The 15,532-nt window shown below is 41.1% G+C and overlaps 1 protein-coding gene across 1 annotated transcript in view; it reads left to right on the top strand.

Moving 5' to 3' along the window:
- Positions 1 to 15,532, top strand: part of tmem45a (transmembrane protein 45a) — a 75,610-nt gene that overhangs the window by 45,356 nt on the left and 14,722 nt on the right. The window contains exons 3-5 of the mRNA XM_073045134.1: positions 4,058 to 4,260; positions 7,795 to 8,007; positions 14,372 to 14,556. Coding sequence (XP_072901235.1) covers positions 4,071 to 4,260; positions 7,795 to 8,007; positions 14,372 to 14,556 — 588 coding nt within the window. The 5' untranslated portion in view covers positions 4,058 to 4,070. The remainder of the gene's footprint in view (positions 1 to 4,057; positions 4,261 to 7,794; positions 8,008 to 14,371; positions 14,557 to 15,532) is intronic.

Below are 15,532 nucleotides of genomic sequence, written 5' to 3'. Positions count from 1 at the left end.
GCCGAAGAAGTCTTCAGTGTCCTGCCTAAATGACTACCGTCCTGTTGCACTCACTTCCATCATCATGAAGTGTTTCGAGAGGCTCGTCATGAGGCATATCAAGACCCTGCTGCCCCCCTCACTGGACCCCCTGCAGTTTGCGTACCGTCCCAACCGCTCAACAGATGACGCCATTGCCAGCACCCTCCACCTGGACAAAAAAGACACATACGTTCGGATGCTGTTCATAGACTTCAGTTCAGCATTCAACACAATCATCCCTCAGAAACTGATTGGAAAGCTGAGCCTACTGGGCCTGAACACCTCCCTCTGCAACTGGATCCTAGACTTCCTGACTGGGAGACCTCAGTCAGTCTGGATCAGAGGCAGCATCTCCAACACCATCACACTGAGCACGGGGGCCCCCCAGGACTGTGTGCTCAGTCCACTGCTGTTCACTCTGCTGACCCACGACTGTGCTGCAACACACAGCTCGGTCCACATCATCAGGTTCGCCGATGACACGACCGTGGTGGGTCTCATCAGCAAGAACGATGAGTCAGCTTACAGAGAGGAGGTGCGGCGGCTAACGGACTGGTGCAGAGCCAACAACCTGTGTCTGAATGTGAACAAAAGAGATGGTTGTTGACTTCAGGAGGGCACGGAGCGACCACTCCCCACTGAACATCGACGGCTCCTCAGCAGAGATCGTAAAGAGCACCAAATTTCTTGGTGTTCACCTGACGGAGAATCTCACCTGGTCCCTCAACACCAGCTCCATAGCAAAGAAAGCCCAGCAGCATCTCTACTTTCTGCGAAGGCTGAGGAAAGTCCATCTCCTTCATCCCCATCATCATCACATTCTACAGAGATTGTATTGAGAGCATCCTGAGCAGCTGCATCACTGCCTGGTTTGGAAATTGCACCATCTTGGATTGCAAGACCCTGCAGCGGATAGTGAGGTCAGCTGAGAAGATCATCGGGGTCTCTCTTCCCGCCATCACGGACATTTACACTACACGCTGCATCCGCAAAGGAAACAGAATTATGAAGGACCCCATGCACCCCTCATACAATCTCTTCTCCCTCCTGCCGTCTGGGAGAAGGCACCGAAGCATTCTGGCTGTTACGACCAGACTATATAACAGTTTCTTCCCCCAAGCTATCAGACTCCTCAATACCCCGAGCCTGGACTGACACCTTACTGCCCTGTTGTCCTGTTTATTATTTATTGTAATGCCTGCACTGTTTTGTGCACTTTATGCAGTCCTGGGTAGGTCTGTAGTCTAGTGTAGTTTTTTTTCTCTGTGTTTTTTTTTTAACATAGTTCAGTCTAGTTTTTGTACTGTGTCATGTAACACAATGGTCCTGAAAAACGTCATCTCATTTTTACTATGTACTGTACCAGCAGTTATGGTTGAAATGACAATAAAAGTGACTGGACTTGACAATGTAGTTTGTGAGAGAAAGGTAAGAGGTGTCTGCAAAACCAATTGAGCTGAAGGAATAAGGCTTCATGCAGTCAAAATATTCTGTGCCATAGCTTGCGTCTGAAACTGCTATGAATGCATTTAACATGGTTACCTTTCTGGTAATGAATTTGTCCCAAAGCATGAGTATCAGGACACTAACTTCATAGGAATCTATGCATTGAAACAGATTCCAGACTGGAAAGTTCTCTTCTTACTCGGCTAGTCAGGGATTTGTGTATCTTGGAGAGAGATCTCTGGATTTGCTGAGTTTAATTGTCAATATAACATAGAAAGGAGTTGCTGTCGCATAGTAATATCTATTTCTGTGTTTATTCATTTTAAATGAAATTAGCTAAGGGGCTTTGATAGTCAAAAAATAGCACAACGAAAGGAAATACCGTCTTGCTGTGCAACTTCAGTGAAAACCCACGTCTTGCTTTACCTTCTGCTTTTACATGATCAAAGGTAGGAATGCTTTACTAGTGAGCCTCAGGTTCACAACATTGCAGTGAAGAGCTGCTTTAGATCTCGTGCGTGCTTCTGTTCCATTCATTATGTCAGTTTTTCCAAATGGTGTCTGGTAATCTGTTAATTAATTACACTGAGGAATACACTGGAAAGATTAAGTATTACACGAACATGTCTCAGAGCAGGGATCCGTTTCAAAGTGTGTAGTGTCACAAACAGCATCTTTATTAAAGAGGCACTTTGACATTTAGCACATCTGGAAATTTTAAGTTTTTTTGGCTATGCTTATCAATTTTATTTCATTTTCATTAAGTTTATTGCATATTCTCTATACCACGCCCTTCTCATCAACAACCCTTTGCTCTACCACTTTTAAAGCTGACTGATTCACAAGAGCATGTGGAAGTTGTATTTTAATATAATCATAATGTTCATACATGTCTCTTTGGTAGTAGTTCAAATTACCACCATGCTGCAAATTATGTAAGGATGAACTTGTATTAAAACAGAGCTTTTTTTAGACACAGATGTCAGCAGAAAAAGGTTATAAAGTTCAAAGTAAGTTTATTACCTAAGTACACATCTGTCACCCTATATGACCCTGAGTTTTGTGTTCTTTTAAGCATGCACAATAAATCCAAGTAACACAATAGAATCAATGAATGACTGCACCCAACAGGAAAGTTACTAACCAACATGCAAAAGATAACAAACTGTGCAAGTACAAAGGAGAAATGCATAAACAAATAAGCGATAGATATTGAGAACATGAGATGGAGAGTTCTTGAAAATGAGTTGATAGGTTGTGGGAACCCAGCATTGTGGGGCCGTGATTGGCTGAGACGGGTACAATTTGATTGGCGATCCATCCCCTATTTGCATGCCACGTCCCCTGCGACAGAGTCAACTAAAAGTGAATTAAGAAAGGCGCTGGATGATGCCACAGCAGAGTTCGAGAATAGTATTAAGAAAACTCGTACAGATCGAGGCTAAAATAGTATTAAATGAAAATGGCACAAGCAAGTTTTCTGAAGCCCATCCAGTTCCTTATACTATCTGTGATAAAGTAGCCAGTGAGCTAGATCCCAAGGAGACCCCAGACCTGAGATTGTTTCATAACCTTGTGATACACCTGTGCTGCTGGAGATTGTGGAGGAGATGTTGTTGCCAATCCAAACTGACTGGGATCTGCAAGTGAGGAAATCGACGGTCCAATTGCACAAGGAGTTATTGAGGCCAAGGTCTTGAAGCTAATTGATCAGTTTTGAGGGGGTGGTAGTATTGAATGCTGAACTGTAGTCAATGAAGAGCATCCTGATATCTGCATCTTCACTGTCCAGATGTTCCAGGGTTGAGTGAAGAGCCAAATGATACTCAGCATTTAGATACTAAACAGTGAGATAGTCGTCAACGATATTATCAAATTAATCATTTGAAGTTGGTTTAGTGACTGTGGAAAGACGAACAATCTATAGAGGAAATTTAATAATTGATTAAACAAAATGATGTATTGAAAGAAGAGGGATAGAATAACAATACAAATGCAAGTGGCTGTGAGATGTTGCCTTTAAACCACTTTGAGAGGGTGTTTTGAATAGAAAGTCAGCAGGCCTACTAAATAGGATAGATTGAGGATGCTGGCATTCTGTCAGAGTTAGAGTGTATGAAGAATAGAATTCAGGAACCCCAACCCCACATACACACAGTCAAGTGCCCAGTGAGGAAGGCATTGGCAAAGATGATCCTTTCCAACACTTGCCCAGCTGTGGTCATCACCTTCCCCCATACGCTTCCCTATGATTTGAGTGATGTCAGCGGCAGAGACTTACTATTATCATATTGCACACTTGTAAAGGGATCAGTATTATATACAAATCAATCTTGCTGCACCACAACTTTCAAAAATGAATATAAATTCAATCAATGTATTTATTTTATATTGAACCTCATAGTTTGAAAATTAAATCAAAATTTTAACAAATCTCATAAAATAGAGGCAGATTTTAAAAATGTATGTAGAATAATGTTTATTAATTAAATCTATTGAATAGATGAGAATTATAACTATTATATGGGAATGGATATGTATTAATTAATTTTTTTCTGTTATTGATTGTGCTTCCTTTTTTTTATTCCAGGAAATAAAAAGTCATGGGTAACTTCAAAGGACATGCACTTCCTGGAAGCTTTTTCCTCCTCTTTGGCCTCTGGTGGTCAGTGAAATATCCTATGAGATACCTCTGCAGAAAGAATAAGAACATTTGTTATCTAGCATCGATATCTGGGCATCGGCGGTTAGATATCATTGAGGGCATTGTAAAAGCTAGCTTTGCACTGATAGGTAAGTCCAACAAGATTATTTGGTCTCTTTTGGTTTGTTCATTTACTTTGAAATTCGGGGTTTTCCGTGGGCTACCTCTTCAGTTTTGATAACTGATTTGGCTGCGAGTATAAAGTCTTGATCAGTAAGTTTCTGGATGACACGGAAGTAGATGTTGTTAGTGAAGAAGATTAGACTACAGGGTTTTTGTGATCAGTTAGGGAAGTAAGTCAGAGAGTGGCAAATGGATTTCAAAACAGTTAAGTGTGAGATTATGCATTTTGGGAAAGTCAAAACTAGTGAAGGACTTGTTTTATGAATGTTGGGGCACTCGGGAGTGTAATGGGACAAGAGAGGCCATGGAGTATAAGTGATTGTTCATTTATTGTGATGACGTGGGTGGAAAGAATGATGAAAAAGGTGTTTAGCACCCTGACTTTAATCAGTCAGGGTTTTGAGTGTAGAGATTTGACATTACATTGCAGCTGTTTAAGGCCACACCTGGAGTACTATGTATAGTTGTGGCCGCTCTGTTATAGGAAAGATGTGGTTAAACTGGAAAGAGTGCAGAAAAGACTTATGAGGATGTTGCTTGAGTTCGGGGGAGGTTGGCCAGGAACATGAAACATCTTGGAACATGAGAGGTGATCTGGTCGAAGTGTTTAAAATTATGAGAGGCATAAATAAGATGGATAGTAACAGTCATTTTTCCCCCAAGGTAGGGGAGACCAAAAATATGGGGTGTAGATTCAGGGTGAGAGAGGAAAGATTTAAAAGGGAACTGACAGACTACTTTTCATGCGGAGTGCAGCGAGTATATGGATCGAGCTGAAAGAGGAAGCGGTTGAGACGTATCATTTTTGAAGCACTTGGATAGCGACATGGAGGAACGGGGCTTGGAGGTCTATGGAGCAAATGCAGGAAATTCAGACTGGCTGAGTGGGCCAGGGAGCCTGTATCCATGCTGCATTTCTTTATGACTCTTTAACTAATGAAATGTTCTTGGTAGGTATTTGTGTCCCACAGTACTTGTAGCTACTGTCGTTGCTGGGCAGGATTGACTCAGTACCACGGACTCCAAGGTTTTAAAGGAAAAAGTGTGCTGAGCCAAAAGAGGAAGCAATAAATTGTGAATGTTAAGGGAGAGCAAGAATTTAACTTGGTCCAGCAATAGAGCGGAGTTTACTCAAAGACATCATTTGGTGAAGTGGAGTGCAATATAACTACGTATAACAAGAGATTAGGCATTACAGTACCAAAACGTGTAATTCAGCCCACTGAGTCTGCAAGGACCATCCAGCATCCTGTCACACTAATCTAGCAGTAATCCCGGTTTGTTCAAAATCGACTCATCCCGTATTCACCCGCATGTTAGTGGCAATTCACAATGGCCAGTGAAGCTAGTGTCACTGGGATGTGGGAGGGAACTATCAGGAGGAGGAAACTCGCAGGGAGAATGTGCAAACTCCACACAGACCTCGGGGTCAGGATTTGACTACTGGAACCATGAGGCAGTAGCTCCATCGGTTTGTGTGCAGATGTTCCCTTCACCTTTATAGTTGAACGTATCAGTCAGGAAAATGGTTAGGAAGATCTGAAGAAATTGAAAATAAAATTAAATTGTGTAAATATATTCCAGTCCAGAAAGCACCTGCAGACTGAAAGAACCACTTATTAAATGAAATAGACAGCTAAATACCTGTGTTTTCTCTTTACTTATGCTCTAAATTATATTCTTTAGAAAACACTGAGAAGTATAAGACCAAACGTACCGATGACAGTGCTCTGTGGCATATGATTTTTGTGTCTGCTTGAAATTTCTTTTGAGGTTTGGTAATCTTCTGATTGTAATTAGAGACTAGCTTTACTTACAACCTTGCTACCTATGTGACGATGTGTTAATCTGACCTTGCTTTAATGTTCACCTGTTGCCATGGTGTGGTCTCCTGATTATACTCATCAAAGCTTCAATTACTGCAGGCTGATGATCCTAACTATATCCAGCCTGTTCAGTCTGTAACGCGGAGCTGGGCAAGTAGCACTGACAGCAGCATTGCATAAAGCATAATGATCAAAAGCATTAGAGATGTGAAAAGATGATTGTATTTGCTGCAAAATTGAAATGAAAATAAACTGGATATGTACAGTATGTCTTGTTTTGCTGGAAGGATTTCATTTTAATTTAAACTGTTCATTGCAATTGTTTCTAGTACACACCAAAAATGAGCAGGAAATGTTGGTAATAGCACTGCTACAGAATTGGATGTTGTAGTTGTGCTTTTCTATGAAACGGACAGCATTTACAAAGTCTCAAATGCTTTTGATATACAATCAGTTGTTAGGCAGTGCTGGACACTACTGTGAATGAAGATGGAACAAATGGACAACTGTGGTGATAACATAGAAGTAGAATTAAACAACATATGGCAACTGCAATGGCTTTAAAAGACACTCAAGATGCAAATATTGCAATCTGGACCAACAGTGTGCTGGAGGTGCCCATTAGGTCAAGTAGCCACTGTGGGAATTGATGCAGGACTTTGACCCAAAATGACCTGTTGAGTTCCACAAAAGGTTTAAGCACTGCAACTATTTATTAATTGTTTGCAAGTCTGAATGTTACCATGTATTGTTGCTAGATTAAATGTTGTTTCATTTCTCTCAGTGCTTTAAATATTGTAATTGACTCACAAAGACAATTATTGTTGCTTTTGATATATATTTTGTACTTTTAAGATTAAATGCAATATTTTAGTTTCTACGTCATGTTGCATTTTAAAATGGTATCTTGGTCTTCATAATTTGATCTTGCTGGGCTGATTTCCCAGGCATTGAGGCCGGGTAACCACCAAAGCAAAATGTGGAATTATGTGAACAAGAGATGATGAGAAGGGGATGAACAGGGTCAAATTATAATTAATGCAAATAAAAACAATCTACTACAGGGTATGTAACTTTTTGGGTAAGTGCAGAAATATTTTCACTTAACTGTCAGGTAGTGAAGCTTTTGAAAAGCAATGAACTGCTTTGAACTTTCGTTTAGTTAGAGTGCAAAGAACCCCCAGCATTCTGGCCTTGGGCGTAGTTTGATCTAAGTCAGAAGGGTACATTCTGGACATCATTTTCTAGTTTGTTGGGGGGGGCAACTAATAATATATAGAATTGTTTCTGTTAGAGGATAAAATATTGGAGCTTAGAATGTAAGTTAATTTACATTGGCTATTCTGCATGAGATAGTCTGACATGCAGTGGGTACAGTAGAACCAGAAACCATATCTCTTCATTGCCTTGTCCCCCACATACCACACTAAAAGGATCTACAGAAATGATGTGCGCTTTCAGAAAGTAGCACCTGAATGTTCTGAAAGGAAATTGGTGTTGCAGTTATTGGTGGAGTAGTACTGAAAAATTTAAAAAGAGAAAATGATCATTTTGCTTTTTTCAATATAGTTAATCAAGTTCTGTAGATAAGTGTGAAGTTTTCAGTATTTGAAAAATAATACTAATTTAGTACAAAGCTGAAATATCCTCCACGTCTTCCATTTTGTGTTACAGGAATGTTAGCTGAACAATTTGTTCCCGATGGACCCCATCTGAAGCTCTACAACTATGAGGAACAGCATTGGGATCATCTGATGAACTGGCAGCATGCAACTATGTATCTCTTCTATGGTATCTCGGGGATTGTGGACGTTATTGTCCATTTGACACCTGCAGTGCCATTAGCCCTGGATAGGCTCATGTTGGCTATTGCAGTCTTCATTGAAGGTTGGCCATTCTTTCTTAAATTCAGAGTTTTGGCTTAATTGTATATTATTCGTGATTGTACCGTAACCCACAGGAGCACCTATAACCCAGTTCATTAGTGGTCTGCTGACTCCCTAAAATGCTCGTCCCAGTTGGTTCTCTAGTCCAGGAAAATGGTTATCGGCTGAATAACGACAATAGATGAGACTCCTGAGGGCCTGAAAATGGAGAACTCCGTCAGAAATGAACCAGATGGTGTGTTGATGTCATGAAATTGGAACTTGAGCCTAAAATCTTCTGACTCATGGGTCAATTAGTGATATTTGCGTTTGAGCTCTATTAGAAATGTACAAAGCATTAGCAACTGGACTCCCACAGAGATGCTGCTATTTTTCAGTTCAGTTGGTAGCTGCCTAGTTTTCTTCCTCCATTCCCAAAGGTGAGGATTCATTTCCTTAATTAAGCAGTTTCACAGTTGCTCAAGAGGATATCTCTTATTGACAATGTTTATACCTATCAGGATTATTATACTCTGTTATCTTAATCAGTGTATTAAGCCAGAAACGGGGCCTATGACTCACTGCTTACCTGTATTTACAATGTAAAGGAAATTTCAAAGTTCACAGTAGGCTCAGTAAATTAAAATGTTATGTGTGCAGTCATTTAGCTGGTCTATATGATATCTTTTGATATGTTGGTTCAGTAAGATATACATTCTAGAGATGGGAGATTCTGCAGGTGCTGGAAAGCGTCAGTAACATGCACAAAATGCTGGAGGAGCTCGGCATCCATGGACGGAAGTGAGCAGTCGATGTTTCAGGCCAAAACTGATGAAGGGTCTTGGCTCAAAATGTTGACTGTTCATTTCCCTTCATGGATGCTGCCCACCCTGCTGAGTTCCTCCATTATTTTGTGTGTGTGCTATGTGCATAGTGAATTTAGTTTCAAACTCGTTGCAATGAAAACAGAAAGCAAAATCCATGGAGAAGGAAGCAGTCAGCATTTCAGGACAAGGGCCCCATCGATGAGCTCTGGTAAAGGGTCCTTGACTTTAAATGCTAACTGATGACCTGCTGAGCCCTTTCATCACAAAGAACAAATTCCTGCACCATATTTCACAGCATGGAAAGAAGTAATGGAGGCAGCAAGGCTTATGTAACCTTTCTATAAAGAATCTCATCAGTCTAATTTCTCCATGATCCTTGGAGTATTTCCCAAACACTTGTGCATTTTTCTTTCTTAAGCAAAATATCATGGTGTTTGCTTTGAGAAGAGGGTTCCCTGTTTTCATTCTTGTTCGTGTGAAACAATTTCTATCTTTTCTTATGTATTCCTGACAGATGAGATTCTTTCCCTCAGCTATGGCTTTCAAAATCCACTCCAGAAACTGGAACTGTTTCTTGGCCAACACTTGTGATGTGTTAAGGTAGCTCTACAGGAACTTTAGGGTAAAAGGTTGAACCAGCTTGAATATGGAGTTGTAAACAAGTTTTTTCTGGACATGTGGTTTACCTTTTGGCTCTCAGGAAATATCCCAAGATATATTGTTTGCTTATAATGTTTGTGGAATCTTCATGTGCACAAACATGTTGCCATGTTCCTGACTTAACCATAGTAACCAGACTTCAAAAGTATTTAAAGTTAAAAATGATGGAAAAATTCAGCCACACAGGCAATATATTGTAATGTTTCAGGTCTGGAACTGTTCATCAGAAAGAGAAACAAGTACCTCCATGAGAAGGAGTGGTAAGGTGGTGGGTGAGAATTTCTCTGAAAAGGGTGAGATGATGTAGCAGTTAAAATCAGATTAAGTCATTGATGCACCATTAATAACTCTCTGAGACGGGAGGCGAGATATCGGCTTTTATTGACTGGAAGAAAGAACAAGCAGCAATTGACCACCACACTACATCCTGGAGACTGAGGCCGGGGCTGTGTCTCCAATCGCCTTTATACCGGGGTCTGTGGGAGGAGCCACGGCCAGTGAGAGGAGCCACAGGAGCAGTCAGCGGGGGGGGGGGGGGGGGGGGGGGGGGTGTCCAGACAGGTATACGTAGTTCACCACAGTCATATTTCAGATTTCCAGCACCTACAATTTCTTTGTTGGTTTCCTAAAGTGCTTCACATTGCAAGGCATTTAAAGAATTGTGTGTCATTTGCATCAAATCAAATTGGCAGGGATTGTGCAGATGTTGCCATGCTTCCAGTGCCAACATAGCATGCCCACAGCTCACTAACCCTAGCCGCTGATCTTTGGAATATGGGAGGAAACCCACACAGTCGCAGGGAGAACATTCAAACTCCAAACAGACAGCAGAGGAGATCGAACCCCAATCTTAAATCTGGCGCAGTAATAGCATTATGCTAACTGCAATGTCACTATGCCGCCTTTTGGTATGAAGGCACTAAGTATGTCAGTTACATCTATATCTGTTTATAATAAAAATCAGAAAATGTTGGACATGTTCAATGGGTCAGGTAGTAGCTGTGCAGAGAGGAAATGGGAGATAACATCTTTCAAGTGGAAAATTCTTTGTCAGGACAGAGAGAGAGAGAGAGAGAGGAAAATGAGCTGTTTTTAAATTAGAGGGTGCGTGAGAGAGGGATGGATAGGGCAAAGCAGATATCTCTGGTACGTTGAGGCCTGGGAGATGAGCTGTTGGAGAAGCTGCCATCTGCCACCAGAGCAATTATTACTTGATAGGCTCATGAAGGTTGAGAGAATTTCACAATAATCCTAAATTAATCCCAGTTTTTATTATCCCCATCAATTGTCCCTGGATTCAACAACTCTTCTGTACACCAATTGCAAATTTACAATGGCCAATTAACCCGCCAACCCACAAGTCATTAGAATACAAGTTAAGACTGAGGCACTTGAAGAAAACCCACGTGGTCAACAGAGCATGCTAATTTCACAAAGGTAGCAGCCGAAGTTACGATCAAATCTGGACTCTGGTGTTTTCAGGCAATCAGTCAATTGTCCCTATAGATATTTAACCTGTAGCACTAGTCAAAGAAAGTGAGTTACCTGAAGTTGTTGAACTAAATGTTGTGTCTGGAAGGCTGCAGTGTTTCTGTAAGGTGGACTCTGTGCTGTCCCCCAAGTTGAGCTTGCCCTGTGTTTGCTCAGTGCAGGAGGTAGGAAGCCATTGATAAAGCTCCAGGTCCTCTCATTCCCCTGTTTTCATTTTGTCCCAAGGAAGGCTGATTGATCTACGTTCTATACAAGGCACTCCTGCTTGTGTGGACCAGGTTCACTCTGCTCAGGTTCAAACAAGGTGTTACATGCTGCTTTCCCCTATCTCCTGTCCTGTTTCATAGTGACATTGCGTCTACCCACCTTGCAGATCAGTAGTTATAATTAATGTAAAAACAATTAGCCAGATTCAGATTCATTCATTTCTCATATATCCATTAGAATATACAGTGGAATGTCTCACTTGCGTTAACAACCAACAGAACGCAAGAATGTGCTGAGGGGCAGCCCGCAAGTGTTGCCACACTACCTGGCATCAATATAGCAAGCCCACGATGTTCGGCAGAACAGTACAAACAATGAAACAACAACAGCAAAACAAGTCCTTCTCCCTCCTCCCCCCCCCCCCCCCCCCCCACACACAGACAGCCCTCCCCTCACAGGACAGGCTGTCTCCGGGTCTCCAGCATCCATTGGGTTCGCTGACTCTTGGACATCAGGCCTCAGTAGACTTGTAAATCAAGTACTTCAGCAATCAGGCCTTGACTTCTGGACCTCCAGTCAACCTTCAGGCTTCGATCTTTGCTTTTGACCCTGGGACTCACTGAGGAATCAATTTAATCACTTTAATCAATTATATTTTCAGAGATCCTTAAACAATACAGCAAGCTCTTCATGAAGATTGAACCAATTACTTTTAACATACTTTCAATTGTGTTTCACTTTATAGAACAGAGTATTGACTGCTCCCACTGTTGACCCACAGTGAATGCAGTGTGCATCTTCTGGAGGAACACAGGATGGATGTCCAGAAATAGGACTTCCCAGTGGCCAAACATTTGAATTCCCATTCCAATTCCCATTCCAACATGTCGGTCCATGGCTTCTGCTTGTGCCATGATGAAGCCACCCTCTGGGCAGAGGAACAACATCTTGTATTCTGTCTGGGTGGCCTCCTACCCGATGGCATGAATATCGTTTTCTCCCAGTTAAAAATAAGCTTCCCTCCATCTCCTCTTCTTCTATTCCCCACTCTGGCACCTTAACGCTTCTCACCTGCCTATCAGCTTCCCCTGGGTATCCTCCTCCTTTCTTTACTCCTATGGTCCACTCTCCTCTCCTGTCAGATTCCTAGGTAACACACACAAAATGCTAAAGGAACTCAGCAGGTCATGCAGCATTAATGAAAAAGAGTAAATAGTCAATGATTTGGGCTGGGACCCTTATTTAGGACTGATTCCTTCCTCTCCAGCCTTTTATCTTTCCTATCGACCTGGCTTCACTCGTCACTTTCTGGCTATCTTCCTTCCCCTCCCCCCACCTTTTTGTTCTGTCATCTTCCCCCTTCCTTTCAGGATCTGAAGAAGAGTCTTGGTCCAAAACATTGACTCTTCATTCATTTCCATAGAAGCTGCTGAACCTGCCGGGTTCCTCCTACACTTGTGTGTGTTGCTTTGGATCTCCAGCATCTGAACAATTTCTTGGATGCATTAGTGATGCTTTAAGATGAGCCTGTGTGCCCCTCTTGCAAAGAAAAATACAACAGCAGATTTTATTATCAAGAGGAGTAAGGGCAGCAGACATGTGGGAATACCGCAATTCTCAGGCAGGCCCAAATGCACACCATCCTTGCATTACAGCTCCTCCATTCATGCTGGAACTCACTTTCCGATGTAATCAGGGAAGTTGTTCGCCACTTGGACTGCAGAGCTTTTAGACAAAGGTTCACCACTATTTTCAAGGGCTGTCTGGGATCGGCAATAAATTCTGGTTTTGTCAATGATGCATACCGTATATCTTGTGACTGAATTTTTTAAAAATCTATCTTTATTTAAACTATTTATTTGCAATTCAACTCCCTATATGTTCATCTTCCCTTTTGCTTTTCCTTTCTAACTTTATATCAGAAAGTCAGACAAAGCATGTGTAAATATCATTTTAATGCAGGTAATTCTGCATATGGAATTGGATCAGTTGGGTTATGCGAGAAGGCTGCAGTTTTGCAGCTCTGTAGATCTGCAGCATCAAGACGAATTCTTCGAAGTTGCTTTAAAAAATTTTTTTCTGAACAAGTACTAAAAATGTTCAGCTTTAATCAATTACTCGCAGTCTGTATTCGAACTCCTGCTGAGCGAGCCTCCAGATGGCTATGTATCAAGAGGTGTACCCATGGACCAGTGTTGCTGGGACACAAGCCAGGGCCTGATCAACCCTGGCTGAATTGCCTGGGTGAGAGTATTTGATGTTGAAAGACACAAAGCACCCGATAACCCCAGGATACATCACTGATGATGTGTCCCAGCACATCCCAGGATGTATCTCAGTGTTGGCGTCCAAGTTCAGAAGTTTCTTAATGTGCATGAGTAAGAACAACTTTTTTTAAAGCTGAAATTGAATGCACTTTTAAATGGTCTTGATTGAAATATATACTCTTCAGCCTAATATGTTGAGCATATTACTTCTTTGAGTATAGATGGCGTAACAAGTGACTGTAGATATAAACTAGAGCAAATATGGATTAAGTTGGCCCTCCCAATATGGAAAGGAGCATGGAAAATTTCTGCATTACCAGAAGAGGAATCACATATTTTTCTTCATAAGTTACTTAACATTATGTGCAGGTTTAATTGATTCAGTGCTCTTAATGCCACTGATGTGAAAGAAAACTATGACACGTGTATTTAGATGATTAGGCAAAGTTAAAGTTCATCCTTTCATCTTTTGGACACAAAGCTTAATTAAGTGCAGCAATGGTAAATTTTCTAGAACACTTAAGTGACAGAGAATCAGAATTTAGTTATGATATGCTATGGATTTCAACTCTGGTTAACTTCTCTTGACAATACTGATGCACCACCAATAACTCTTGGAGATGGTAGGCGAACGATAGGCTGTTATTAGCTGCAAGGGACCACGATTAGCAGCAAGAGACCGCCACACAACATCCTGGAGACTGAGGGGGGAGCAGTGCCTCCAATCGCCTTTATACCGGGGTCTGTGGGAGGAGCCACAGGAGCAGTCAGCAGAGGGGCGTGTCCAGACAGGTATATGTAGTTCACCACAAATACGTAAGGCAATTAGGACAACCTCACAAAAATTCGGGCCCTTAATTTCTCCTTAGGATTTGACTTCCAAAGTCTGCAATTGCATCTCTTACAATCAGCCTTCATCTTTTCTTTTAAACAGGTTTCTTATTTTACTATCATGTCCATGGGCGTGCAATGCTTGATATTCATGTCCATATTTTGCTGCTGGTGGCTGTGTTTGGCGGTTCCATTAGCATCTTTCTTGAAGTCTTTCTCCGTGGGAATATCGTACTGGAGCTTTTGAGGACAAGCTTGTGTATCCTGCAGGGCAGCTGGTTCTGGCAGGTAAGACACCTGTGTTAGTAGTTTATAAACGCAGATGAACACTGTCTTCATTCCACTAAATCTGACATATTACTAGTGTAGCCTGGGGAGATGCACACGCAGGACATCAAATACTTTTTCGGGTCTTAAATTCCTTTATCTGTTTTAGATGTTTTATTACAGAAAGAAGGTATCAAAATAAAAACGACAAAATAAAATAAATTAAAAATACACAGTTCCTGCTGTTAAAATCTCAGCTTAATTTCAGACCCTTGTTACATATGCAGTATGAAAATAACTAAAACAAAACATACCAAACAATACGGCAGAGGCAATTCTTTAAAAAAATCAATACAAACAACGTTAGAACCCCATCAACCCCGTACCTTATACACAACATTGAAAATGTGAATAAATACATCTCATCTTAACTAGAGGGATACTCACATTTGGCACACACATGCTTAACTTCCAAACACATATGTAAACAGAGATTAACATATTTGCATTACTCTGTTACATTCACGTTCATTCGTGAAATAATAAAGAAAGACAAATAAACTTTTACAATATATTGCTTTGTGGTTGAATTACTAAGAAGACTAACCTAGTAGGCCAATTATGGAACTTTGCAATCACGCTATTCCAGTGTCGATCAATTTTACTCGTGAAAATCTAAGGCATCCACATGTAAAACATCGAATTATCAATATTCTAGATTTACAAAAGTATAAATGAATTTACATAGATATTATCAAATATTATTCACCTTTCCTCACCAAACCTGGGAAAAGCATTTGAACATCGTCCTTTCTAGAACATGGAAACTCGTTGTTCTACTCCACTCATGCAAAATGACATCACCAGTTTCTCTTAAAGGCACAGGCAGCTATTTTAGCATTACCAAGGTGAATACATAAGTACACTTTAACAACAAAAAATGATATTCAGTGGTCAGCTGGTTACACTAGCAAAATGGAATAAGGGACAATGGAGG

The sequence above is a fragment of the Hemitrygon akajei genome, chromosome 5 (genome assembly GCF_048418815.1).
Source record: "Hemitrygon akajei chromosome 5, sHemAka1.3, whole genome shotgun sequence".
Lineage (NCBI taxonomy): Eukaryota > Metazoa > Chordata > Chondrichthyes > Myliobatiformes > Dasyatidae > Hemitrygon > Hemitrygon akajei.
The sequence above is the reverse complement of the archived record's forward strand: the minus strand, read 5'-3'. Positions and strand labels throughout refer to the sequence as shown.